The sequence below is a fragment of the Scomber scombrus genome, chromosome 7, assembly GCF_963691925.1.
Source record: "Scomber scombrus chromosome 7, fScoSco1.1, whole genome shotgun sequence".
NCBI classification, from domain to species: Eukaryota; Metazoa; Chordata; class Actinopteri; order Scombriformes; family Scombridae; genus Scomber; species Scomber scombrus.
In genome coordinates, this window is record NC_084976.1 from 20,205,266 (window position 1) to 20,228,146 (window position 22,881).

The 22,881-nt window shown below is 40.3% G+C and overlaps 2 protein-coding genes across 4 annotated transcripts in view; one reads left to right on the top strand and one right to left on the bottom strand.

Annotated features, from left to right (window-relative positions):
- Positions 1-9,934, top strand: part of ddr1 (discoidin domain receptor tyrosine kinase 1) — a 41,176-nt gene extending 31,242 nt beyond the window's left edge. For both annotated transcript variants that reach the window (XM_062421759.1, XM_062421760.1), the window contains 9 exons: positions 624-790; positions 1,569-1,776; positions 2,756-2,857; positions 4,184-4,485; positions 4,598-4,725; positions 5,676-5,873; positions 5,969-6,236; positions 6,624-6,773; positions 7,760-9,934. In XM_062421759.1, the coding sequence (XP_062277743.1) occupies positions 624-790; positions 1,569-1,776; positions 2,756-2,857; positions 4,184-4,485; positions 4,598-4,725; positions 5,676-5,873; positions 5,969-6,236; positions 6,624-6,773; positions 7,760-7,900 (1,664 nt within the window). In that variant the 3' untranslated portion in view covers positions 7,901-9,934. The remainder of the gene's footprint in view (positions 1-623; positions 791-1,568; positions 1,777-2,755; positions 2,858-4,183; positions 4,486-4,597; positions 4,726-5,675; positions 5,874-5,968; positions 6,237-6,623; positions 6,774-7,759) is intronic.
- Positions 9,935-10,019: 85 nt separating this feature from the next.
- flot1b (flotillin 1b) lies at positions 10,020-18,126 on the bottom strand. Of its 2 annotated transcripts, XM_062421834.1 has the most exons (13): positions 17,999-18,126; positions 16,606-16,668; positions 15,806-15,881; positions 15,264-15,354; positions 13,660-13,803; positions 13,352-13,471; positions 12,891-12,986; positions 12,541-12,693; positions 12,273-12,454; positions 12,044-12,089; positions 11,695-11,832; positions 11,104-11,268; positions 10,020-10,983 (listed from the first exon to the last, which is right to left on the bottom strand). In XM_062421834.1, exons 2-13 carry the CDS (start codon positions 16,646-16,648, stop codon positions 10,954-10,956), a joined length of 1,284 nt encoding a protein of 427 aa, XP_062277818.1. In that variant the 5' UTR covers positions 16,649-16,668; positions 17,999-18,126; the 3' UTR covers positions 10,020-10,953. The 2 variants fall into 2 exon arrangements, with proteins under 2 accessions (XP_062277818.1, XP_062277820.1); XM_062421836.1 differs by lacking the exon at positions 10,020-10,983 and having other exon boundaries at positions 11,095-11,268.
- Between the last annotated feature and the right edge of the window lie 4,755 nt (positions 18,127-22,881).

The following is a 22,881-nucleotide window of genomic DNA, read 5'->3' on the forward strand; positions in this document are numbered from 1 at the left end:
GGAGAGAGAGGTGTGACGGGGGTGTCTTTTGTGACAGTGTGGTGTGTAAATCTGGTAACTGTGCATGTTTGACTGTGTGCCCACAGGTGCATATTTGTGTTACTGTATGTGGACACATGCACATAAGTGCACCGTGTATGATTTCTGGGTCTTTTTAACTGAGACATTTGTTCTGTCAATAAAAATTTTATAAAGCTGTTTATGGGCAAAGTTTACAGTAAACTGTACCGAGGAAACTCTTTCATCCTCTTTTCAAATGACACGCCACATTTAACCTTCAAGAGGAAAAAAAAAACTGGATGTTTCTGATTAATAGTTGACTTCAAAGCTGTTGAGCAGCAAAGCAGTGTTCACATTCTTTTCTCTATATAGTGGGCTTTGAGAAGCGTTGTGGTACACACTGGTGGTGCACACTCACACAGACAATCCCCATCAGATGTTTAGTAAGCCTGATGAAATTGTGTCGCTGTGACTAGTGCTGGAGGGGCTAATGCTCACAGACTGAACAGTGCATTAACTCAAACCAGTGTGTAGGCATGCGCGCACAAACACACTGCACAGCAATCTATATGCATCACATCAGGACCATAAATAACATTTCATCCTGTATTTTCCTCTTGCAGGATCAGATGCTACTGGTTTGACTCCAAGGGCAGGTCTTCCTGTAGCCAAGGATGACAGCAGCAATACTGCTATTCTGATTGGCTGCCTGGTTGGCATCATCCTCCTGCTGCTGGCTGTCATAGCTGTAATTCTGTGGAGGCAGTACTGGAAAAAGATACTGGGGAAGGTGAGTCAAGAGGTCATTAGTAGTGTTTTGTTTTAAAGAAGATATTAAGAGGTTAGTTTACCTCCATCACAAGAACATAATTGTTCATTCATCCCTGTGGGAGGGGAGGCAAGGATTGAAATGTGTTTTTATTAGCCAGTTGTGCAAGCACACAAAAAATATGTCTTGGCATTAGCTCACACAAAGTCAACATAGAAGAGTAAAGAATAAAAATAGAGCAAACGTAAGGTAATAATGAAATAAAAATAAAAACAATATTCACATTTAATTATCTAATCAAATATTTAGGTAACTAGTCATGTACATTTCTTTGTTTTGTTTGCCAAAGTTTAAGAATATCTTTCTTTGAGATTTCTGTTAATTGCAATACATGAGAATACAATAGCAGTGAAATAAAGTTTGTTTGCAAAATTATGTTTAAAAAAAGAAAAGAAGCATATCTATCCAGAAACAGTGCCTCAATTAATCTGGATAATCCACTAATCTGACTGTCAGCATTGTTTATTTGAACTACATTATTTCTAAACAATAAATAGCCCTAAATGAAAAAAATATCCTTTTTGTGACTCGGGTGAAGTGTCCCTTTAACCCCATTCAAAAGGTTGATAGCATCCTGAAAATAACAACTGCAAGTCATTTGGCAAAGTCCCACCCTGTCTCTATCTGGATGTGCCACAGGGCAGGTCATAAGGCCATTTCAACAGTTTGATAACCGTCTGCTTCATTCAAATAATCAAGTTATATCACCTGTATTCAAGTGAAGCCTCTGTCCTCTCAGGCTCAGGGTAGCCTGTCCAGTGATGAGCTGCGGGTTCACCTGTCAGTCCCATCAGACAACGTGGTCATCAACAACACACACAGCTACTCGAGCCGCTACCAACGCATCCACACGTTCCCCGACGACCGCGAACACGACAGGGAGGGAGAAGGAGAGTACCAGGAGCCCAGCGCTTTGCTCCGGCCAAGGGATCAGCGAGACAGCACAGGTAGGTGATAAACACAATTATCATTTGACAACCTTTATACTGTATGACCTATAACACATATACTTATTGGATTCTCTGTTTCTATCTTAGCGTGAGTTCAGCCCCAAAAAATACATGTAGCCTAGTATTGTGACATAAAACACATACAAAAAACACATATTCCAAATACATGGGGACATAGGCTAATCTACAGTCAACCACATACAATCAGCATGGAGACAGTGGAAAATGTGAAACAATAAACTTTCCATATGTACAGAATTTAAATTTCTACAAACATATATGCGGTTTGTACATATTGCTTCATTTTGCGTGCCTGTGTTCTTGCTTTTGCAACCTCGGTCTGCTGATCATATCAATAAGCAAACTAATTTGAAAAGGGAAACAGCAGGAGGAAAAATGTGTCTTTCATATCAAGAAAACACTGGTATTACAGTGATATTCACCACACCAAACAAAAGTAAATTAAACCAAACATCTTGCAAGGAAAAGTTCCTGCGTGAAGATGCACAACACGGAGGGGCCACAAAAGAGCTATTGTTCTGAGGGAATGGAAGAAAAAGAAAGGAGGGAGGAGAAAAGGAGGAGTATAGAGAGAAAAGGCATTCCTTAAGTTGCATTGCACCACAGGAGGTTGGCATGCCATCTTTACAAGGCGCCTGTGTGAGTTTGAATAACATGAGTAACAAAAACATTATTTCATCCACTTTTTTTTTTCATGTTTGGTTCTTGCCTGAGTCTTGTTAACTTTGCTTGTCTTGCTGTCTTCTTCTATACTGTGTTACATGTGTCAGTGCAACCCCTCCTCCTATTATAATGGATATGCTAACCGTGTCGTGCCAATGGTTGTTATTGTGTTCTGTTTTGTGTGTATTTCGTGTCACGTACCACTTTGTGTGGTGTGTATGATCCATATTGTCGTGCCTGCGTGGACCCCGTCTCCCCCCGTGTGTGTGTTTATGTGTGTGTGCCCTCCCAGCCTTGCTGTTAAACAACCCAGCCTATCACCTGCTCCTGTCAGATCACAGAAAAGACTCCAGCAACAATCAGGCTCAGGAAAAGAGCCTCAATGTGCCCCAGGGTAAGAGACCTCAGACTGGGCCAGCTCAGTCAAGAGGGGCCCCTACCTCACTACCTACCTACATACATACCCACCTACCTACCTACCTACTTATCTACCTATCAGGTTTGGGGGCAGTAGAAGAGCTCTCACAGTCAAACCTAGAAGCCTCCAGCTTAAAAAAAACATACTTCTCAGATATCATGAGTTTATTTTGCATGTTTCTGATCTTTATCAAACCTCCTGCTACTCACATCATTAATCACTCTCATCCACTCATCTCTCAAAATAACTAATAATGCTTTGTTTGAAGGGATAGTTTGGTTTTTGGGGAATGGTGCATTTTTGATCATGATTACCCAGAGTGAGACAAACGCATACATGTCTTTTTCTATCTGTAGTCTGTTCAACAGTGAGTCCAAACCTTGATTTTTTTTCAAGGACTTTTTGCTGTGCCCACTGTGGGTGAAATATTTGTATTCACTGGTAATTTTCTGTCCTGGGAGCAGTAGGTCATATCCTGTCTCTTTCAGAGCAGTTCATGTCGCTATTTACTGAGGTTAGCTGGGATATGTAACCATTGTGATGAGGCTGTCTGTCTCCTATGGTAACGAAGGTCAGGTGGAGATGAGCTGTGCTTTGTACATACAGTCAGACTGATCTCTTCATAGAATGGGTAGTAAGTAACTTGTGTGCAGACTACAGGACGTTAATGTTGGTCAGAATAGTGTCTTGTGTATAGTTGAATAACCAACAGAGGCATAGATGTGTGAATTTGGAGGTAGTAAGGGTAAGGATCTGATGAGGGGTTTAAATACTCTTGTGGGAAGTAGACAGCAGAATTGAGTGGCACTGCACAGTGTTCCTACATAAGACATCCAGTTCTTCACTTTGGGTTAACCAGTTCTCAGCATTTCCTTGACACTTACCATTAAACTCAAAACTAAAGGAAGCAATGATGAATGACCTTATACAAGGTTAGAAAGGCTGAACTGGTAGAGAAAAGTTTGTTTTTACCATTTTATCTAGTTTCATTCTCAATTTTGTTTGATTTCAATTTTCTAGCTGTTATGTTAGGCTTTATAGTCCAAAACTTCAGTCATCTTGATGTATTGTATTAGGTTTATTTTTGTAGAACAAAGAGGTCTTTTGTTGTTATAGTCTAATAAAATTCCCCCGAGTCCAAACTATCTCTTTACAACAAGTTGTCTAGAAGTGATATCAGGTGATTCTTTCAATCACAAATGAGGCTTAAAGCAAAACAAAGCTGTTTTAATCTCACAGTTCTTCTTTTAAAGTAATCTTTCTATTTCATCCACCCTGTCTGTCTCTTCCTCCTCCCTCCAGCCTGCGGCTTGGACATGGACATGGAGAAGGGTTTCCCCCCAACACAAGATGAGCCACCCCCTTACCCTGGCTCCCCTCCTTACCCCTCCCTGTCTCCCCCCGTGTCTCCCCCACTGCCTCCCAGCGTCCCCCACTATGCTGAGGCAGACATTGTGAGCCTGCAGGGTGTCAGCGGAAACAACACCTACGCTGTGCCAGCCTTGGCGTCTTCGAGCCCTGGGGCTGATGCCTCCCCGCTGCCAGAGCTGCCTCGACAGTTTCTCATCTTCAAGGAGAAACTGGGAGAAGGACAGTTTGGCGAGGTGAGGAATGTGATGGAAAAAGTCAGCTGTGTGGCTGAGGGAGGGTGCGAGGGTGATGGGAGGGTGCGAGGGTGATTGTATTGTAACAAGGTCTTTGTTTTGTTGGTGAAAGGTGCACCTGTGTGAAATCGAGAACCCTCAGGACCTTCCCAGCCTGGAGTTCCCCTTCAATGTGAGAAAAGGTCGCCCTCTGCTGGTAGCAGTGAAGATATTGCGCCCAGACGCCTCCAAGAACGCCAGGTTTGTAATCACCTGTAATCAGACACATATAGCTGAGCCTGAACTCGGACTTTGGTGTGGTTCACAGTTTTTGTTTTTGCATTTACAGTTACAGTGTATGTCCTCCTCTCTCCTGTGTTCTGTGAGCTCCTTCTGGTCCAGGAATATCTGGAATATCAAGGAAATGTTTAGGTTTATGACAGTCAGGGAACCCCTAACCCTAACCGATTTGAGAAGTCATATCATTCAATTTTACAAACTGGTAATTTTGCAGGAATTCACCATTGAACAATTTTTTTAAGCTTTAAAATCTGAAATGTTACTTTTCAGGTTCAGGTTGTTTTGATCTCTAGAGGGTAGAGTTTAGACTCTAAAACAAACTCATAGCAACCGGGCTTCAAATTCTACATCAGTCAGTTTCTTATAGCCACTGTGTTAGTAAGTAATTACCTGATGTTACGTACATAGCCAGAAGAAGCAGAGCATACATTTTTTTCTCACATTTTATCCCTGGTTTGGTCCCTCAGCTCCACAGTAAAAATGTTTGGGGCCTCTGTGATTTTCTAGTTGTTTGACTCGCTTTGCCAGCTGCTTGTTTCTTTTTGCTCTCAGCCCCTTTTGCGCTGACCAGGTGAAATCAGCATGTGCGGGGGGTCGGTGAAAGCCGGAGCAACACAAACATATTGACCAGCAAAACAGATCAATGAAGTGAAAACTGTGGAGACTGTGGAATCAGCAACCATTTCACTTAGCAGGGAGTCATTTGATTGAAATATTTTTAAAAATGCACCATGGAGATTCAGTATATAAGTGATTTATTTTTACACCAGGACCAGAATGGAGCCCAAGATCAGCATCTATCACTCTTTACCTCTTCTTAACTTTATTTCTTCGTCCAAATCCACTAGTTTCCTCTTTGGTACATTCTCTCCATCTCTCTGACACGTCACTGTTCCTTTTTGTCGTGATAGAAATGACTTCCTGAAAGAGGTAAAGATTCTGTCTCGCCTGAAAGACCCGAACATAATCCGACTGCTGGGAGTGTGTGTCAGCAGCGACCCGCTCTGCATGGTCACAGAGTACATGGAGTGTGGAGACTTGAACCAGTACTTGTCCAACCGAGTGCTTCTGGACAAGTCTGGGCCTTCACACAACACACCAACCATCAGGTAACACATGCATACAAATGTACACATATTAAAATATACATACACAGAGCTCTGATTTATTTATTATTCCTTTTATCTGTAATCTTTTCCCCCAGCTACCCGGCTCTCATCTCCATGGCCAGCCAGATTGCATCAGGAATGAAGTTCCTTTCTTCCCTCAACTTTGTCCACCGGGATCTGGCCACACGTAACTGCCTGGTTGGGGGTGAGCGGGGTGAGAGCGGAGGGGATCCAAGCGGCGAGCGCCATATTAAGATAGCCGACTTTGGCATGAGCAGGAATCTGTATGCTGGAGACTACTACAGGATCCAAGGCAGAGCTGTGCTGCCAATACGCTGGATGGCCTGGGAGTGTATACTCATGGTGAGAGGACAGAAACGTGTGTGTTTGTGCATCTGATGGTGTGTGATGGTTTTTTATTGTTAATTAGAATTAAAAATATAGATTAATTTATATTGATGAGTTGAGCTCATTATTTTTTATTAAAAATTCAAAACAACAGAGGAATATTGATTAAAATAATCAGCAACATCAAAGTCCAGGTAAAAAACATTGTAATATTATTATAAGTTGTCCGTACTTTCAATTACTGGACTTTCTGAGCTGCACTATTTTTCAGTAAAAATCTGAAAATTATGAATCTCTGATAATAACTCCATATACACAAATATGAAATACATTTGCCATTTTATGATAATCCTGCTGCTGCTGATGATGATACTGATGGAGATGGTTGATGTGTGCTCAAAGGGAAAATTCACCACAGCCAGTGATGTGTGGGCGTTTGGAGTTACTCTGTGGGAGATGCTGAGTGTTTGTCAGGAGCAGCCGTACTCAAACCTGACAGATGAACAAGTCATCGACAATGCTGGGGAGTTCTTCAGAGACCAGGGCCGACAGGTACAACACACAACAAACAAACACGCACGCACACACACACACACACACACACACACACACACACACACACACACACACACACACACACACACACACACACACACACACACACACACACACACACACACACACACACACACACACTCTCTCTCTCTCTCTCTCTCTCTCTCTCTCTCTTTCTCTCTCTCTCTCTTATGTAAGGGTACGCAGAAGGCCATGTTCTTGTTTCTCGTGTAGACATAGCCTAAATAAAGATTAATCAGATATTTGTTTAAAATATATTGAAGCTCAAACAGATGATTAAAAAACTGACACCGAACGCCGCCGCTGTTGTTAAGATATTCTGTCAGTCACTTTTTCAGATAATAACTGCACTAATTAAAAGTTTGACTTTCTTGATGCTTTCTTATACTGGGCTTTTGTTGGGTTTCATAATGTAATATATGCTACTGAAAGTGAAGTAGCAACCGGAGCAAAAACAACATATGACAGACTGTGTGGAGGCTCATGATATCAGAGGCCCACTGGCAGCTGTTTCACACCCACCCTTATTCAGCTGTTACCATACATACTCACATATTTCTTTCAGTAATAGTTTGATGTTAAAGTTATTGTTTAATGTTTAGGTTTCCCAGATTTTCCAGCTAATGTGTTGGTCTAATGGCCTTTATCATGGCATGATAGGGATTTCCGGGACGTCACTTACTTCTAAGGTGGAGAAAGAAACAAGTCTGAAGAGGTCAAGTCTCCAGCAAGACTCAAGACTCTTAGCCTGACACTAATGAAGGCTAAGAGTTGAAACATGTTGGTCTCATGAAAAAGCTGTTCTTTATACTACAGAATTTATGTTGGTTGAGTCTTGACCCCTTTATCATGGCATGAAAGAGGTGAAAAGATGCCACAAAGTATGAAAAAGGTATCATTTATCATCAAACTATGCCACTAATCCCTACCAACATGCATCCTCCTCCCTCTCTCCCCTCCAGGTGTATCTGAGCAAGCCGGCTGTGTGTCCGCAGGGTCTCTATGAGCTCATGTTGAGCTGCTGGAACAGAGACTGCAAGCTCCGCCCATCCTTTGGCTACATCCACTCCTTTCTCACCGAGGATGCAATGAACATGGTTTAAAGATGCATTAACATTAAGAGCAGAAATGGTCTTTCACGTTCATGAATCCTTGCTATAGCGGGGAGGTGTCTGAATCAGTGTGGTGGAGGTGCTGCACGGCAGGAGCAGATGAGGAGGGAGAGTGGGTTGCTCGCTTTCATATTTTGTACTTCTTGGGTGGATGGGGCTGAAATGCCGCTGGTTCGGTTTATTTCCATGACAGACCCCGACTCCAAAGCCAAACTAACCCCAGCTTTAGATAGATAACAGGCCGAGCTACATTTCACAGTGGTTGGTGGTGGGTGCAGTCTGCATAGGAACTTTCTATCTTCTCAGATACTTGACATATGAGGAGAGTTTGTGTTAAATTAATGTAACAGGATGTTGCATAGCCTAATTTACTTTGACCATAGGAAGTTAGAAAATGTACAGTTTTGAAGGTACATGACTTTGTCCACGCAACATCTCAAATGCTACATGCTGGGTAACAGCTGATGGTGCACATGCATTGTGGCTGAACAGTGAACCTGTGGTACAGAGACAAACTGCACACAAGGATTGTTGTCTTAGTATTTATGGTATGTACAGCCTACTGTGCACATTTCAAGCCACATATTTCAGTAAAATTACTCCCAGCTTCAGCCCCTGTGGCCCGTCTCAGACACAAAAAACATATTAATTCACTGCAAAAAAAAATAAAAAATCTTAACATCCAGACATGAATGACGGTTCACTCTGCTGAACCTGAGTGACAGCAGATCTTATCATGTTATTTTTCCCTTTATCAATCCACTTATTGAGCCCAACAGCCTTATATAGAGACCCACATCCACAATTGTAACTTTAAGTGGGCTAATGTGAAATGGTGTGGACCAGACAAGAGCAGCCCCTCAACCACCGACCCCCATCAAAAAGTTCAAAGATTTTGAGCCAGAGAGGGAAAAAAACTGTATCCATTGTGCCTAATGGACTTCTCGAACCTGAGGAATCAGGCACAGAAGAGGGGAGTCTGCTGCTGCCAACGAGGTATGACCCACAAACTGGAACGGCTTTTCCAAGCAGAGACATTGCTGCCAACGAGGGCAGTGAACGGGACATCTTCAGATGCGCCTGCTCAGGTGTTTTGGCAATTTTTTGTATCTGGCTGTGACCCAGACACAAAGTATAGATGAAAAATTCCACAACCAGCTGCACTTTAAATCCTACATGCATATCCCCGGCCATGATGAAATCCTTCTCTGTGAGGGGCCTGATATGATTCCTGTCGATGTGGATTTTAATGCATTTTGCTCACAGTGATTTCAGATATTTGCCAAGGGAGATCAATACGCATCTCAGATGTATTTTAGACACAGTCTGATTTCAAAATCCTTCCCTGCAAGGCATCGCCAAACCATTGGATGTAAAATATTATTAAAAAAATGGAATGGCACCATTTCATCTCATTTTAAATGTATGACAAACTTTGTTCTGAAACTTTCAGTGTGCTGAGACATGTTTACTCATCGAATAATCTGTTTCTGCTTATCCAAATGCATTGCTGTATTTTAAAAACAAAGTTATTGCATTGCTCAAACAGGGAATGCTGGGAGTCCTCATTTTTGTGTGAAAGTCAACATCAACCTTGGCGTTATCCCACGTTAGTACATTAAGCTGACTGCGGTAGTATCAGTAGATCTACCTTACTGATTGTATAGCACTGTAAATCAGTCCTGACATGATTGAGATTATCAAGTAATACATGTTTACTGATTGCAAATGGTTGTGCCATTTGAGTCATTTTTGATACACTGTAGTTCAACTAAACCCATATTTTTATATATACTGTATGTACTTAAGACACTCCTTGATGTCTGATTTCGTCCTTTTTGTCTTTGAAGCTGAACGTAATAGTATGTACATATCTTAAGGACAGAATTGTAATATCCTTTACTAATATATGGAAAACTCTTTGCTACATTTGGGGTCTTCTGTATCTCTGTAGAATGCTTGCTACCTTGATGCTATTGTAATTCATTGTGTTGTCTATTTTTGTAGATGTTTTAATAAAGTTAACCTTTTCAAATAAAAACAAGTATGCTCCACAGTGTATTCAATCAGTCACCTGAATGACAGAACAAAAGACAGCAATAGGTTTGAGTAATTAAATCATCTTTTTATTGTCTCCATTAGCTTTTCACTATAGTTACTGTATGTACATCTTGAATATTTAACAGTAGCATACAGCTTTCATACTTAACTACTTATGTCAACTTAAAAAGGATAGATATGCATCAACACAGTTTTATTAATAAAGGTGTAAGATTAGTCCCAAGAAAATACGAAAGGAGTAGAGACTGATTTGGCTTTCATCTACAACATGGCTTATGTCGGTTAGATATAAAGAAATGTTCCCTGACAGAGTAACAATAGGCTTAACTTGAGAAGTCTACTTTAACAGTTGAGGAGTCTGGAGTATCTTAAACCAGGCACTTGGCGGTAACGAGATGCAAAAAGCTTGGCTTAATCTGCAGTGCACTGGAGACTACAATATAACCAATGAAATAAACTAGCATCACCCCCCTTTGTCTATTTATAAAGGACTAGCAGATACTATGTGGTGATGCTTTGGTGAGAGATCTCAGCAGCATTTTATGAATTGAAAGGCACAGAAAGAAACCATAAACATTTTCTACATTAAAAAGTTCTAAAGTGAACGATAGTTTTTTGACCAAGTCCCTATGCAGGGAGAATGAGGCTGGTTGCGGTAGGAAAATAAAACTTGCATATTGAAGGTTATGTATAAAGCGACAAAGACAGGATTTCCCACAAAGTATATCACTAGCTAATAATCATATCCTTACAGCTGATTCTGCTATCAACCACAGCAGCCAGCACACCAGCACTCATCAGGGACATGACTAGAAACCACGTAAAAGGAGGAGAACTCACATCCCTGGAATAGGAAGGAGGACGACACACAAGGGATACACATGCATGAACAGTGTTGAAGAGTGAAACAACAGTGGTTACAGGCACGAAGAGAAGATGTGGAGCTCCTCGTCTGAATATTGGTGACACTTCTTCTCTTTCTCTTAACGTGCATGGATGGGTTTTCCTGAAACCTGTGAAGTCATCAAGAGAAATATCAGATTATCCCTTCTTCATTTCTCAGTCTGATACTTTATCTGTTTTTCAAACACACACACACACACACACACACTCAAATGCATACACTAATGTACCTGGGAGATGTCGATCCCAGTGAGTTTCTCCACAGCGGCGGGAAGCCTGGTCATGATTTCAAGCACTTCTCCAGCCAGCTTGGCCGCTCCAACCTCTGAGCCGCCACTAGACACCATGGTAATCTTCTGGGCAGCCGACAATGGCCTGCTGATCTCCTCTGCCATCTGCAGGACAAGAAAGAGCACAATGAAAAGGATGTTCTAAAAGGTTCCATGTGAAAACAGATTAATGTAATATGTGAGAAAATCTAAATTATTCCCACATGAAGGATGTGATGAGAACAATGTATGATATGACATAATTTGACATAATGAAATGACATAATTTCAATGAAAATAGAAAAAGGGGTTTAATATGGGAAACCGTTTCTTGAACTGAATATTTTATTGACGATTATATGTTGAGAGCTACAAGACTTCATTGAAGCAAGAGAGGAATTTGCGAGACAAACAAATGTATTTTTAGAAATATCAGAAAAGTTTAAAAAAAAACGAACACGTTAATATTACTTAATGACAAAATAATGTTAAAATAATGAAAATAATAATGATGGAGGAGGATTTAGGTCCATCCATAAAGGTTATACTAACCAGTGGCAGTTTCTCCAGCAGCATGTCCACCATGGCTCCATCTTTGTACTGCTGGAAGGCCTCTGCCTTCTTACTCATCTGCTCTGCCTCAGCACGGCCCTTAGCCTCCGTGGCAAATGCCTCTGCCTCGCCCTTCATCTGCACACACACAGAAATTTACAAATTTAAGATTACACGTGCACAGAACTACAAGCACTGACAGTGGTGACATTTAGTAAGAAGGAATGGAAGAATAGAAAATACAAATGCAATGTGAGATCTATCAAACAAGAAAAGGGTGAGCATTATTTACACTTCTCACAAAGACCAGTAAGAAATGAAAGAAAAGAAGGGAATATACAGGACTCACTCTGATGGACTCGGCCTCAGCCTCAGCCTCCATGATGAGCTGCAGACTGCCAAGACAGAACAAAAGACTGAGCTGAATCGTACAAATTGAGGCTCTTGTGGCTGCATATTGTTCAACTGTAATGACTGATGTTCTTTAGTTTCACTTTATGTCTCTTAATGCAGTTCAATTGTTCAACTCTCATCAGAACTACGTATATAAGACAAAAATATTACGCTCTTGCACTCACCGCTGCGCCTCAGCCAGCTTCTCCAGGCGGTATTTCTCTGCTTCTGCAGGTTTCTTCACTTTAGCTTCCAGCTCCTTCTCCTTGCGGGTGATCTCCTGCTCCTGCAGCATAATCTGCTGTCCCCGCTCAACCACTTGAACCTGCATCTTCTCCTCTTCAATGCGCTGCTTGGTCTTGGCCACCTGTCGAGCGAAGCACAGAATTAATCTAACCGAAAATTTCTAAGCCAAAATTTCTCCAGCATAACAAAAGCACAAGAGAACTGTACCTGAAGCTGATAGGCCATCTCTGACTCAGCTTTCTTGGTGTTGACTTCAACATCGTAGGCTGCCTTTTTTAGCTCGAAGTCTCTCTGAGATTTTGCCATCTCAATCTCGTTCTTGTACTGAGCTGAAACCTTCTCCTGCATGGCTTGGGCCTCCTGTATGAACAAAGTGTCAGGACAGTAACAGAGAGATTTAATGTGTTTTTCAAACTTTGGATTATCACTATGATGATGAAGTTATACTGCACAGTTAAATTAGAAAACATAATTATCCCTTCTGTAAGTATTCATACTTTGACCATATGGGCATAAAGACAGAATCAAAAGAATAACGTAAGACCAAATGATTTTACCCTGATGACAGCATCTCGTTTGTACTGAGCCTCTCCAATCCTGGCATCCTTCTGCACCTGGGCCGTTCTGGCTTTACCCAGTGAGTTAAGATAGTCCTGGGAGAGCGACAGAGACAGAGAGAGGGGGAAAAAGTGATGGTGCACCATTAGACAACACAGACCAAGCGGTAAAAAAGGAGGAGACACATCATACAAACAGTAACAAGAGATGGTATGGTTACCACAAAAGCACTTAAGCCTAATTCATCACTAATGTACAGAGGAGTTAGGGGTTCAGTTGAGTCAGAGACAGTGAGTCAATAGCAATCACTGAAATGCATTACTCTAATAGAGAAAATCATAGACTAAAAGCGTTCATATGAAAAAGATGCTGACACACAGCTTCCTGCTGCCCCAATAATTCTGATGTCTTGATCATCTGAATTTTGTCATTAATAGTGGCATAAACAGACATAAAGTACCTGATCATCATGAACATCTTTGAGCGTGTAGCTGACAACACCAATCCCCATGTTAACCAGGTCAGAGGAGGCGACCTTAAAGACATGCTCGGAGAACTTCTTACGGTCCTGGTAGATCTCCTGCACAACAAGATACAGTTGTTACTGTCACTGCACACCTCAGCACTCAGTGGGTAACATGGTGTTGAATCATAAAGCCTCTGAAACATCTTTTATGGGCAGGAAATGCACTTCAAAGACAGACCTTGCCCTATATTTTAGGGTCAGGAAATGCCAAGCAAATGCATCTTAAATGTCAGTGCACCAACCTCCACAGTCAAATGGGCGATGATGGCTCTCTGGTGCCCCTCCAGTGTCTCCAGTGCAATATGGGATATCTGAGCCTCAGACTTGCCCATGAACATCTGACAGGCAGTGGCCAACATCTCCTTGTTCTGGCCCTGGATTTTCACCTGCGAAAAAAAAGAAAAAAACAAAAGTTTGCTCGGTCCACTTATTGAGCCCAACAGCCTTATATAGAGACCCACATCCACAATTGTATTGTATTGAATCCATCCACTCCACCAAATTGACTGATCCAATGAGAACCTTGAGAGGACTAACGATTAGCCAACTGCCGAACTTACATCTTTGTCAAGCTGTGCGCCAGAACATAACTAGGCAGTGCTGATCAAATATGAATCATGATTCTGTTACTACTTTGCCTATTTATTTTACCTCAAATGCTTTCAAAAACAAATTTGAGTTACTGTTTAGCTCTGATAGAGTTTGTGACCCAGCAGCCATGTTAAAAACAGACTAGCCAAAACCAGACAGCGGAAGCAATGTCAGAGTGAAGATGAGAAACAGCATAACCAGTTACAATTGTGTCTGATATCAGGCAGGAAAAAGGCAATAGCTTGGTGAGACAGCAAGTGCCACCGTCGAACGATGATACAACATAAAACCATCTCAACAGGGACAGAAATATAAACATCTTTAAGCCATATATAATTTAATAAACTCAATGAGTCGTATAAAAATCAACATGCAACTTCCTAATACAAATAATCAATGAGTCATTTAAATTCTTTACTTATGGGGGTGTCCCACTTGACCCAGTCCAACATTTTTCATTTTGGGCTTATAGTTTGTATAAGCCCTTAATACTGCAAATACTCTATTGTCTCGAATATAGGACAATGTTTCATTCAAATATTACATTAGAAAAAGATGGGAGTTGTCTCATGTTTAAGGACAATTACATGTTTACAAGATCAAAGATCCTCTCTGAATGAGAGTCAACCACTCCTACAAAGAGTGTTGCATATGATTATGTAACCTTAATGTTGCTAGGCTAGCAGGTGTCTCTAAGTCAGTTTATAGTTAGAGTCAGTCTGCCCTAAAAGTGCTTTGTTAGCTCATTTTAACATGCAGGAGTTTTCCAAAGGCTTGCAAACCAGTTTTTCTGGAAATAATAAAAACAAGTCCAAAGCATATTCCCACATCATTACTGCTGAAATGAATTGAGGACTGGTCTGTCAAGCATGAATTGACTTGAATTCTGTCACAGATGATGAGGAGCTCAAAAATACAAAAGGATTGTCTGAAAAATTGAATATGCCGGAGAAATTCATTTCTGTGTTTTCAACAGCCAGATAGGAGAGAGTGTGACTAATAGACAAGCTACACAAATGTGCAATTTACATTATGCTTTAATGGTAAAAGAGAAAGAGAGAGAAAAGGCTTCAGGGATTAGACACACAGAGCACCAGGCCTGATGTGCAACATCCGATTTCTTGAGACAGGCTCTACAAGCTGCCTCTCCTCTCTGCCTACTGTCTATACAAAGTATTTTCAATCCATTATAATATCTTATCTTGTGGTAATATACACCCTGTATTATTTCAGTCATCCAGCCCTCACATCATACCTGTGCAATACCAGTGACGGAAATGGGGACACCATGGCGAGTGTAGACTTTGTCGCTCTTCACATTTAGAGTCAGGGTGTTGAGAGTGATCCTAAAACGAAGGGCAATTAGTTTTTACCGTTATTCACACAGTACACACCGGATAAAAAACATATGTGTAGCAAAAATACACACACACACACACACACACACACACAGCGCCACACAATTATGTTACAGAATACACACATAATGTTGAAAATGAAAGGAAGGGAGGAATGAATGTAATATAATAAGAGAGATTGAGAGCAAAAAGTAGAGCAACAGAGACAGACAGCGGAATAGTAAGTGAATTATCTGCCACAGAAGCCACTCCCCTGCTCGTAATATGAACAGCTGCCCAGTAACAGAACAGATAGGGCATGCATTTACTTGTTAATGTTAACAGTAACAAATGTGCCTTTTTGTTGAAAATGAGCTCCCTTCCACTACATGAAATCAGGCAGCTTACAGTACCGTCAGAGTATAGGAAAATATCATTAAGAAAGTGGAAATGGGATCACCTCTGGATCTGCTGAATACACGGAAAGACAAACACTCGTCCTCCAGCAATCATTAGAGGAGGAGAACGGCCAAAGCCTGGAGGGCAAGAGAGGAGGTCAACGTAAACACAACATCACTGTGTAGCAACATACAGCAAGTTAACTCTAACTGGATAGGGGTCACAGTCAAGTTGCAACCTCGCATTATAAAAAATGTAAGTCATGCAATTCATCATAACACTTTTTATGAAACACACTTAAGCCAGTTGACCAAATTAACTGGGAAATTCCTACTGTACTGTAGCCACGTTTGTAATCCCAGCACTCTGTATGTCTCTCCATGATTTGTTTACACAGTGTTTCCTATGCAAACTTTAAAGGAAAAGTCACTTTTTAAAATTGGTTTTCCAGCAGAATTTACATGTCCACTATCTGCTTGGAAGGATAAAATAGTTGCCCAGGGCGATCCAATCCAATATTCCCACATATCATACCGAGCCTAAGATGCTGAGTACACAAAGGAAGCTGATTTTACTCAAAAGTGACAGCAAGTGTAACTCAATAACATCTTATCACAGGACATGTGATGATTAAATCACTCTCATGACAAAGTTGTAATGTTTCAAAACATTTCTCCTTTTACAACATTATTATGACTCATTACATAGTAGTACAGTGACCTCCTGAAAACTTGTGACGACATTACAGCATTGTGGAGGCTGGACAATTTCACTGCCCGACAGGGAATCTTCTGTATTTCTAAACATCCTGTGTTATTGTGAGAAAGTATAAATGCAACATAAATCAAGAAAATGTCTTACCGGACACCACCATAGCTTCATTAGGTCCACACGTGTAAAACATCTTGTTTCAAGCTTTTGAGGCTGAAATGTAATCACAAATTAACAACAGTTAACTAAGATGTGGAAAACTATATATTCTTATGTATAAAATACCCTTAATTGTGCACAGCTGTGTGTTCAACTTGAAGAAAGGGTTCAAGAAAAGGTTCACAATTTTTTAAGTCTGTCTTAAAACAATAGTCATATAGTCCAAATGAACACTGAAACAGGTTTTTCTTGCTTTCTTGCCTTTCATATATATACATTATAGTGTAAGTGATGGGGAGGGGTACATCCACAAGCCCCCTTCTGTGCAAAAAATGTATCTAGAAGTTGATATGAAGCTAATGAAGCTTCAGCCATCCAAATGAATCAAGTTAAGTAGATATATTTCTACATTACAGTCTCTTTAGTGCCAATGTTCCTCTTTTTGTTACTTTACTTTCACCTCAGCTCAACAGAGGAAACGCTGTCTGACGAAACACAAAGAGGGAATAATGATGCTAAAATAAAAGTGACAGATATCCACATGATTAACTCAGACTGATGAAAACTATTACAAGCTTTAAATAAACTTTTTAAAGTATTTTTGCTTAAAATGGCTGAGTGGACACCGGATTATGTCCTTTATCACTTACATTGAAAGCTTGTATTAAGGGGATCTTCTAATAGCCAGTATGAACAAGATAAATGATTACAGAGAGGAAAACCTCTTTTAAGTGATCATATGGGCACCTGACAGACTTGAAAAATTGTGAACTCGTCCTTTAATGACAGCATCGCGCACTATTTTCTTGACTTTGGCGCATCTGAAATGCATTTTGAATCGATGCCACTCCCATAAAATAAACTATCAACAATCCTGCATTTACCACATTCAAACATTAAATCCAAAGAGTTAGATAGAGCTCTTGTTTTACAAACTGCTTGTTTTGGGTGTAAACGAGCTGTGTAAACTAAGAAATCTGTATTAGTAGGCTACAACAAACACATGTCTGTGTCACTCATTCATGCGGAAAGCCTCAATTATCATTACTCCTCCTCATTTTCCCTCATCTCCATTGGAGCAGTCGGGCCACTGTGGGGCAAAAACCGCTCTCCGTGTGCAAAACCCCACAATATAAGATATACTATGTTGTCAAATAGTAGTCTGAGCTTTAATAAACATCTCGGTCCGAATGTGTAACACCGAGTAACGGGCTAGACAGTTTAAAGCAAAGCAACATCAGCCTCGGTTAGCTAGCGTAGCTGTTAGCACTTAAAAGGGCTCGATATCGTCTATGGAAAAAAACAGAGCCCAGTGTTTATACTACAGCTATTACCGACGACCAAACGATGTAGCGAATCAAGTTGATCATAAAGTTCAACTTACCGATACTCGGTCAATAGGAAAAAGCAAAGCCTTTTTAGTATTGAGGTGTCGGGTTTGTGTTATTACGGTCACGGTGGGCCGTTTCCCGTCAGCCGTCAACAGGAATGATACAAATGTCTAGAACGGAGATAGTCTGACCACGCCCATTTATACTCACTGCTGCCGCCACCTACAGGCGGAGCAGGGACATTAATCATATACTCATAGTCAGGGGCGATACACAACGGAAAAGTTAGGGCCAGTGACTGACAGGGGCCCTAAAAAATATTAGAAGATTAGTTGATTTTTTATATATTTTTTTATATATATCACATTCTCTAATATGTGTGATTATTAGCTGCAACCACCAGAGGTAGGTAGATAACTTAGGGCGCTTTCACACCAACAACAGTTGGTGCGCACTAAACAGTCCATTCGGACCAAAAGCTCTTAGTTCGGTTTGTTTTTTCGTTGGTGTGAGAGCATCAATCGCACTCAGGTGCGCACTAAATCAAGCGGACCGAGACCTCCAAAAAGAGGTGGTCTCGGTCCGCTTGACTCCGCACCAAATGCCGACCTACCGGGTCCCTCATACCTAAGATGAGGGAATGTCAATCGGACCAATTTTGATTCGTTTGCAGGTGGAACGCGGACCACACCGCAGTCTGTATGCTACATAGTAACAATTTTACTGCCTGGTGCAGACCAAATAATCGAACTAGTGGTGTGAAAGCACCCTAAGTACATTCAGTCAAGTACTGTACTTAATTACAATTTTGAAGAATTTGTACTTTGAGTTTTACTACTTTATACTTGCACTCCACTACACTTCAGAGGGAAATACTTTCATCTCTACTTCATTTATTTGCACACACAAGTAGCCTATATCTCACTGTGTGAGAAGGTGGTAGGGTGTGGAAATCTTCAGTGCGTGTCTGCACATCATGTCACTATATGTGCAAGTATTTCAATGTGTGCACATTGTCAATGTGTGTGTGTGCACGTTTTCAATGCGTATGTGCATATTGTCAATGTGTGTGTGTGTGCACGTTTTCAGTGCATATGTGCACATTGTCAATGTCCGTGTGTGCACGTTTTCAATGTGTGTGCACGTTTTCAATGCGTATGTGGACGTTTTCAATGCGTATGTGCACATATTTCAATGATTTCACCCTAAACGGCCTCCCATGGCCACGCCTGTCTCAACAACCCTGACCTCAGGCTCTGTCTCTATAGCTCAACCCACTGCCTCAGCTCCTCTCCAGCTCATGTTCAGGCTGATCTGCCACCTAGTGGTGTTCTGTCCATACTTCATCTCCACTCTTCTCTTAGTGTCTTTATATCGACACGGGGCCACAGGTAATGCTCTGAATAATTCACTCACCTTACAGACACTTAGCAACACCCAATCAATCGATTCAGATGATTAATATTTCATACATTATCTCCATTTTCTTTATAATTTCCTCTGACTGCAGGAAATGACCCGTTTGTCTCCATGGTGTTGACCTCACCCACCCACGCTGAGCAGGGGTTGGATGATTATGACACCATCACCTCTGTCGCTACAGAGCATCACTTTTGAAATGAACAGACGTGTTTTTATGATATTATATTGCCACATTACAGAATGGAATTGTCTAATGAGTTGAATGTCTAACTTTATCACATCACTTTTGTATGTGTCTGTATTTTATGGTGGTGTTTAAACTATTTCATCATTGCAGTTATATTTTATTTAGCTCTATCATTTTTTTTTTTTACATGGACTTCCATATATTTTTCACTTTTATCTATCAGTGTTGCTTGATATATGAGCTCTAATGTTCCCATTTTATGTTTGTCATGTTGTTAAATTTGGAGAGCACTTTGTGCTTATTAAGTGCCATTACTATTATTATTATTAGATTTATTTCTACAGAAAGAGAAAACAACCATGAACCAAGCAAGCAAAAAAAAAAAGTTTACTTATGAAAACACAGATACATTTTACAAACAGTGTAATCACACTTTGCTGCATAAATGTGCAATAACCATCACAGGTCAGCAAGGCAAGCTCGAGAACCTTAACAACTGGTGTGTGAGAAGCTAATATCGACTGACTGATATATTGGTTAGGCTCCATTAGTTTCTTTTCAGATGATGATTTTACGCAATGGATAATATAACAAGCTTTTAAAACGCAACACATTATTAAAAGGTAAAATCAGTGGTTTCCAAACATTTTTGCTTTTGATGTCTTACAAGAAGCAGTGTGTAGTCAGGGTCACATTTCAAATGTCTATGAGTTGTTCCACCAAATAGTGATTTTTTTCCCCTCTAAATTTCTCACATGATTTAATTTCATTAAATGTTTGAATGATCCAATATTTCACCAAAAATCAAAGATTAGAGATAAATTCCAAAAACTGAAAGCAATAAAGATCATTCCAGAAGTTTTTATTTATAGAAGTTTCTTTTTTATGAAAAAACAAGAACACATCTATACAGTTTATATAACAGTTTGCATACCAGGATGAAAACCCTGGCAGCAACATTTTGTATATTCTTTCCATTTTTTTTCATACTTCATACAGAAAAAAAGTAACAAAATAAAAAATAAAATAAAAATACTAACAATGACAAAGATTACAATTGCGTTTCCGCCACCTGAAAAAAAGAAAACACAGTTGTTACTGCCCCATTTCATCTTCATCATATTAAACCTTATTGTAGAAGCATGTGTAAGTGATTAAAGCTTAAAGAAGGGAAGCTTTAGCAGTGAAGTGAGGCTATATGTTGCCACTAAGACACACATCTTTATGTTACTGTGGATATGATGTCCCATTACAAACACCACATAATATCTAATAGAGACCTGACCAAACTCACCTTCAGCTTTCAGGTTGATGATGTCTATGAGGATTTGTTCACCATTCTGGAAAACATAGCATTCGTATTTTCCCTCGAAGGTGTGGTTCATTTTTTTAAAACGTGAACACCAGAGTGCCGTCAGTCATGCGTCTGTCCTGCAGATCCACTTTGCCTTGATATGCTGGATTTTGGTGGGCTGGATCTGAGCGGTTGTCACGGTACATGAAAACATATTCTGATTGGTTTAAATTGGGCTTGGTCAACTTTATCCCGCTTGTGTTGTTGATGTCACACCGATATATCAGCCGGACAGGTTCTCCAAGAACAGCCTTCTGCTCCTGCACCTCTGGAAGACAGAGACCAAAATCTTCATAGGAAACAAATATAAACTCAAAATTCAACAGCACATGTCCTCCCATGGAGCCCCCAATTGACCCCCACTACACATGGCAGAAGTGCTAGAAAGCAGCTTCTCATATGTGAATATCTTCTAGTTTTCCCATGAAAGTGAACTAAACTTTTTTCATACTTCATACAGAAAAAAAGTGAAATAAAATAAAACAATATAACAACAACAATGACATAGATTACAATAACATTTTATTCTGCATGATCTACCACCTGCGAAACAGAAAATAGTTGTGAATGGTCCATTTCCTCTTCATCTGAACCTCAGAAGCCTGTGTTAGTGGATAAAGTGTAAAGAGAGGAAGCTGTAGCAGTGAAGTGAGGCTATATGTTGCCACTAAGACTGAAAAAAGAATGTACACATCTTTATGTTACTGTGGATATGATGTCATATTACAAACACCACGTTATCTCTGACAGAGACCTGTCCAAACTCACCTACAGCTTTCAGGTTGATGGTGCCTATGAGGATTTTATAACCATTCTGGAAAACGTAGCACTCGTATTTTCCCTCGAAGGTGTGGTTCATTTGTTTAAACGTGAACACCAGAGTGCCATCAGTCATGCGTGTGTCCTGCAGGTCCACTTCGCCTTGATATGCTGGATTTTGGTGGGCTGGATCTAAGCGGTCGTCAGGGTACATGAAGACATATTCTGATTGGTTTAAATCGGGCTTGGTCAACTTTATCCCGCTTGTGTTGTTGATGTCACACCGATATATCAGCTAGACAGGTTCTCCAAGAACAACCTTCTGGTTCTGCACCTCTGGAAGACAGAGACCAAAATCTTCAATGGAAATATAAACCCCTTTCCTAGCAGGACATTAAAACTGCTGTAGATTTTACCACCAAACTGGAGATGCGAGTCGGTGCGTCACGGAGCTGAATTGATATAAACTTTGGGACGATACTAACGATACTCTGTAAAGGCAGCGTAGAGACATTTTAATCGTTCACGATATAATATCGAACGACGTACTGGACCAAACTAACTTTACTAAAGCAGTTCAAAATAGCTCAACGTTCAGCAGCTACAACAGTAATATGCTGCCTATTTAATAGCATATTTACTCATGCTTTGATGATACAGAATATCTATGATTGTATTGAACTGTTGGTTAAACAAAAAAGGATAATGTCATCGTGAGCTCTAATAATGATGACGAGAATGTCATCATGAGCTCTAATAATATAACAGTATTAATTATTTTCAGACATTTTATATAAAACACCTAAATGCAACATAACTCACCGGGAGTTGCAGCGGCCATGATGAGCACCCGAAAATAGTAGTAATATAAAAGTAACATTACTTTACCATACATACTGTGCATTTTGTGGCAGTCCTGTCTCGGGAGCAGAGTTATATAGCTTCATGACCGATAATCTAGAAACTTCTAGTAATTTCTAGCAAGAAATAACGCGTGGGAAACTGCACATGCGCACAGGTGTCCTCTCACCTGTTCTTCCTTCTGTTTTGTTTTTTTTTGGCAGATTGCAATACCAATTTAAAGATGCATACCGCCACCTACTGAACCAGTTTTTAGAGTATTTAGAACAACATTTAAATTACATTATTTTGAAAAAAAGAAAAAAGAATTCAAATTATTGATACTATATTCTATTAAACATGTATTTAATTAT

Bases quoted from the DNA above. Each gene is read 5' to 3' on its own strand.
- flot1b (XM_062421834.1), bottom strand. From the start codon at position 16,648: ATGTTTTACACGTGTGGACCTAATGAAGCTATGGTGGTGTCCG. The intron at 13,472-13,659 runs GTTGGTGCACTG...CTTGTTGTGCAG, and splicing joins TCGCCCATTTGACTGTGGAG to GAGATCTACCAGGACCGTAA. The intron at 11,269-11,694 runs GTTAGTATAACC...CTTGTCCTGCAG, and splicing joins TGCTGGAGAAACTGCCACTG to ATGGCAGAGGAGATCAGCAG.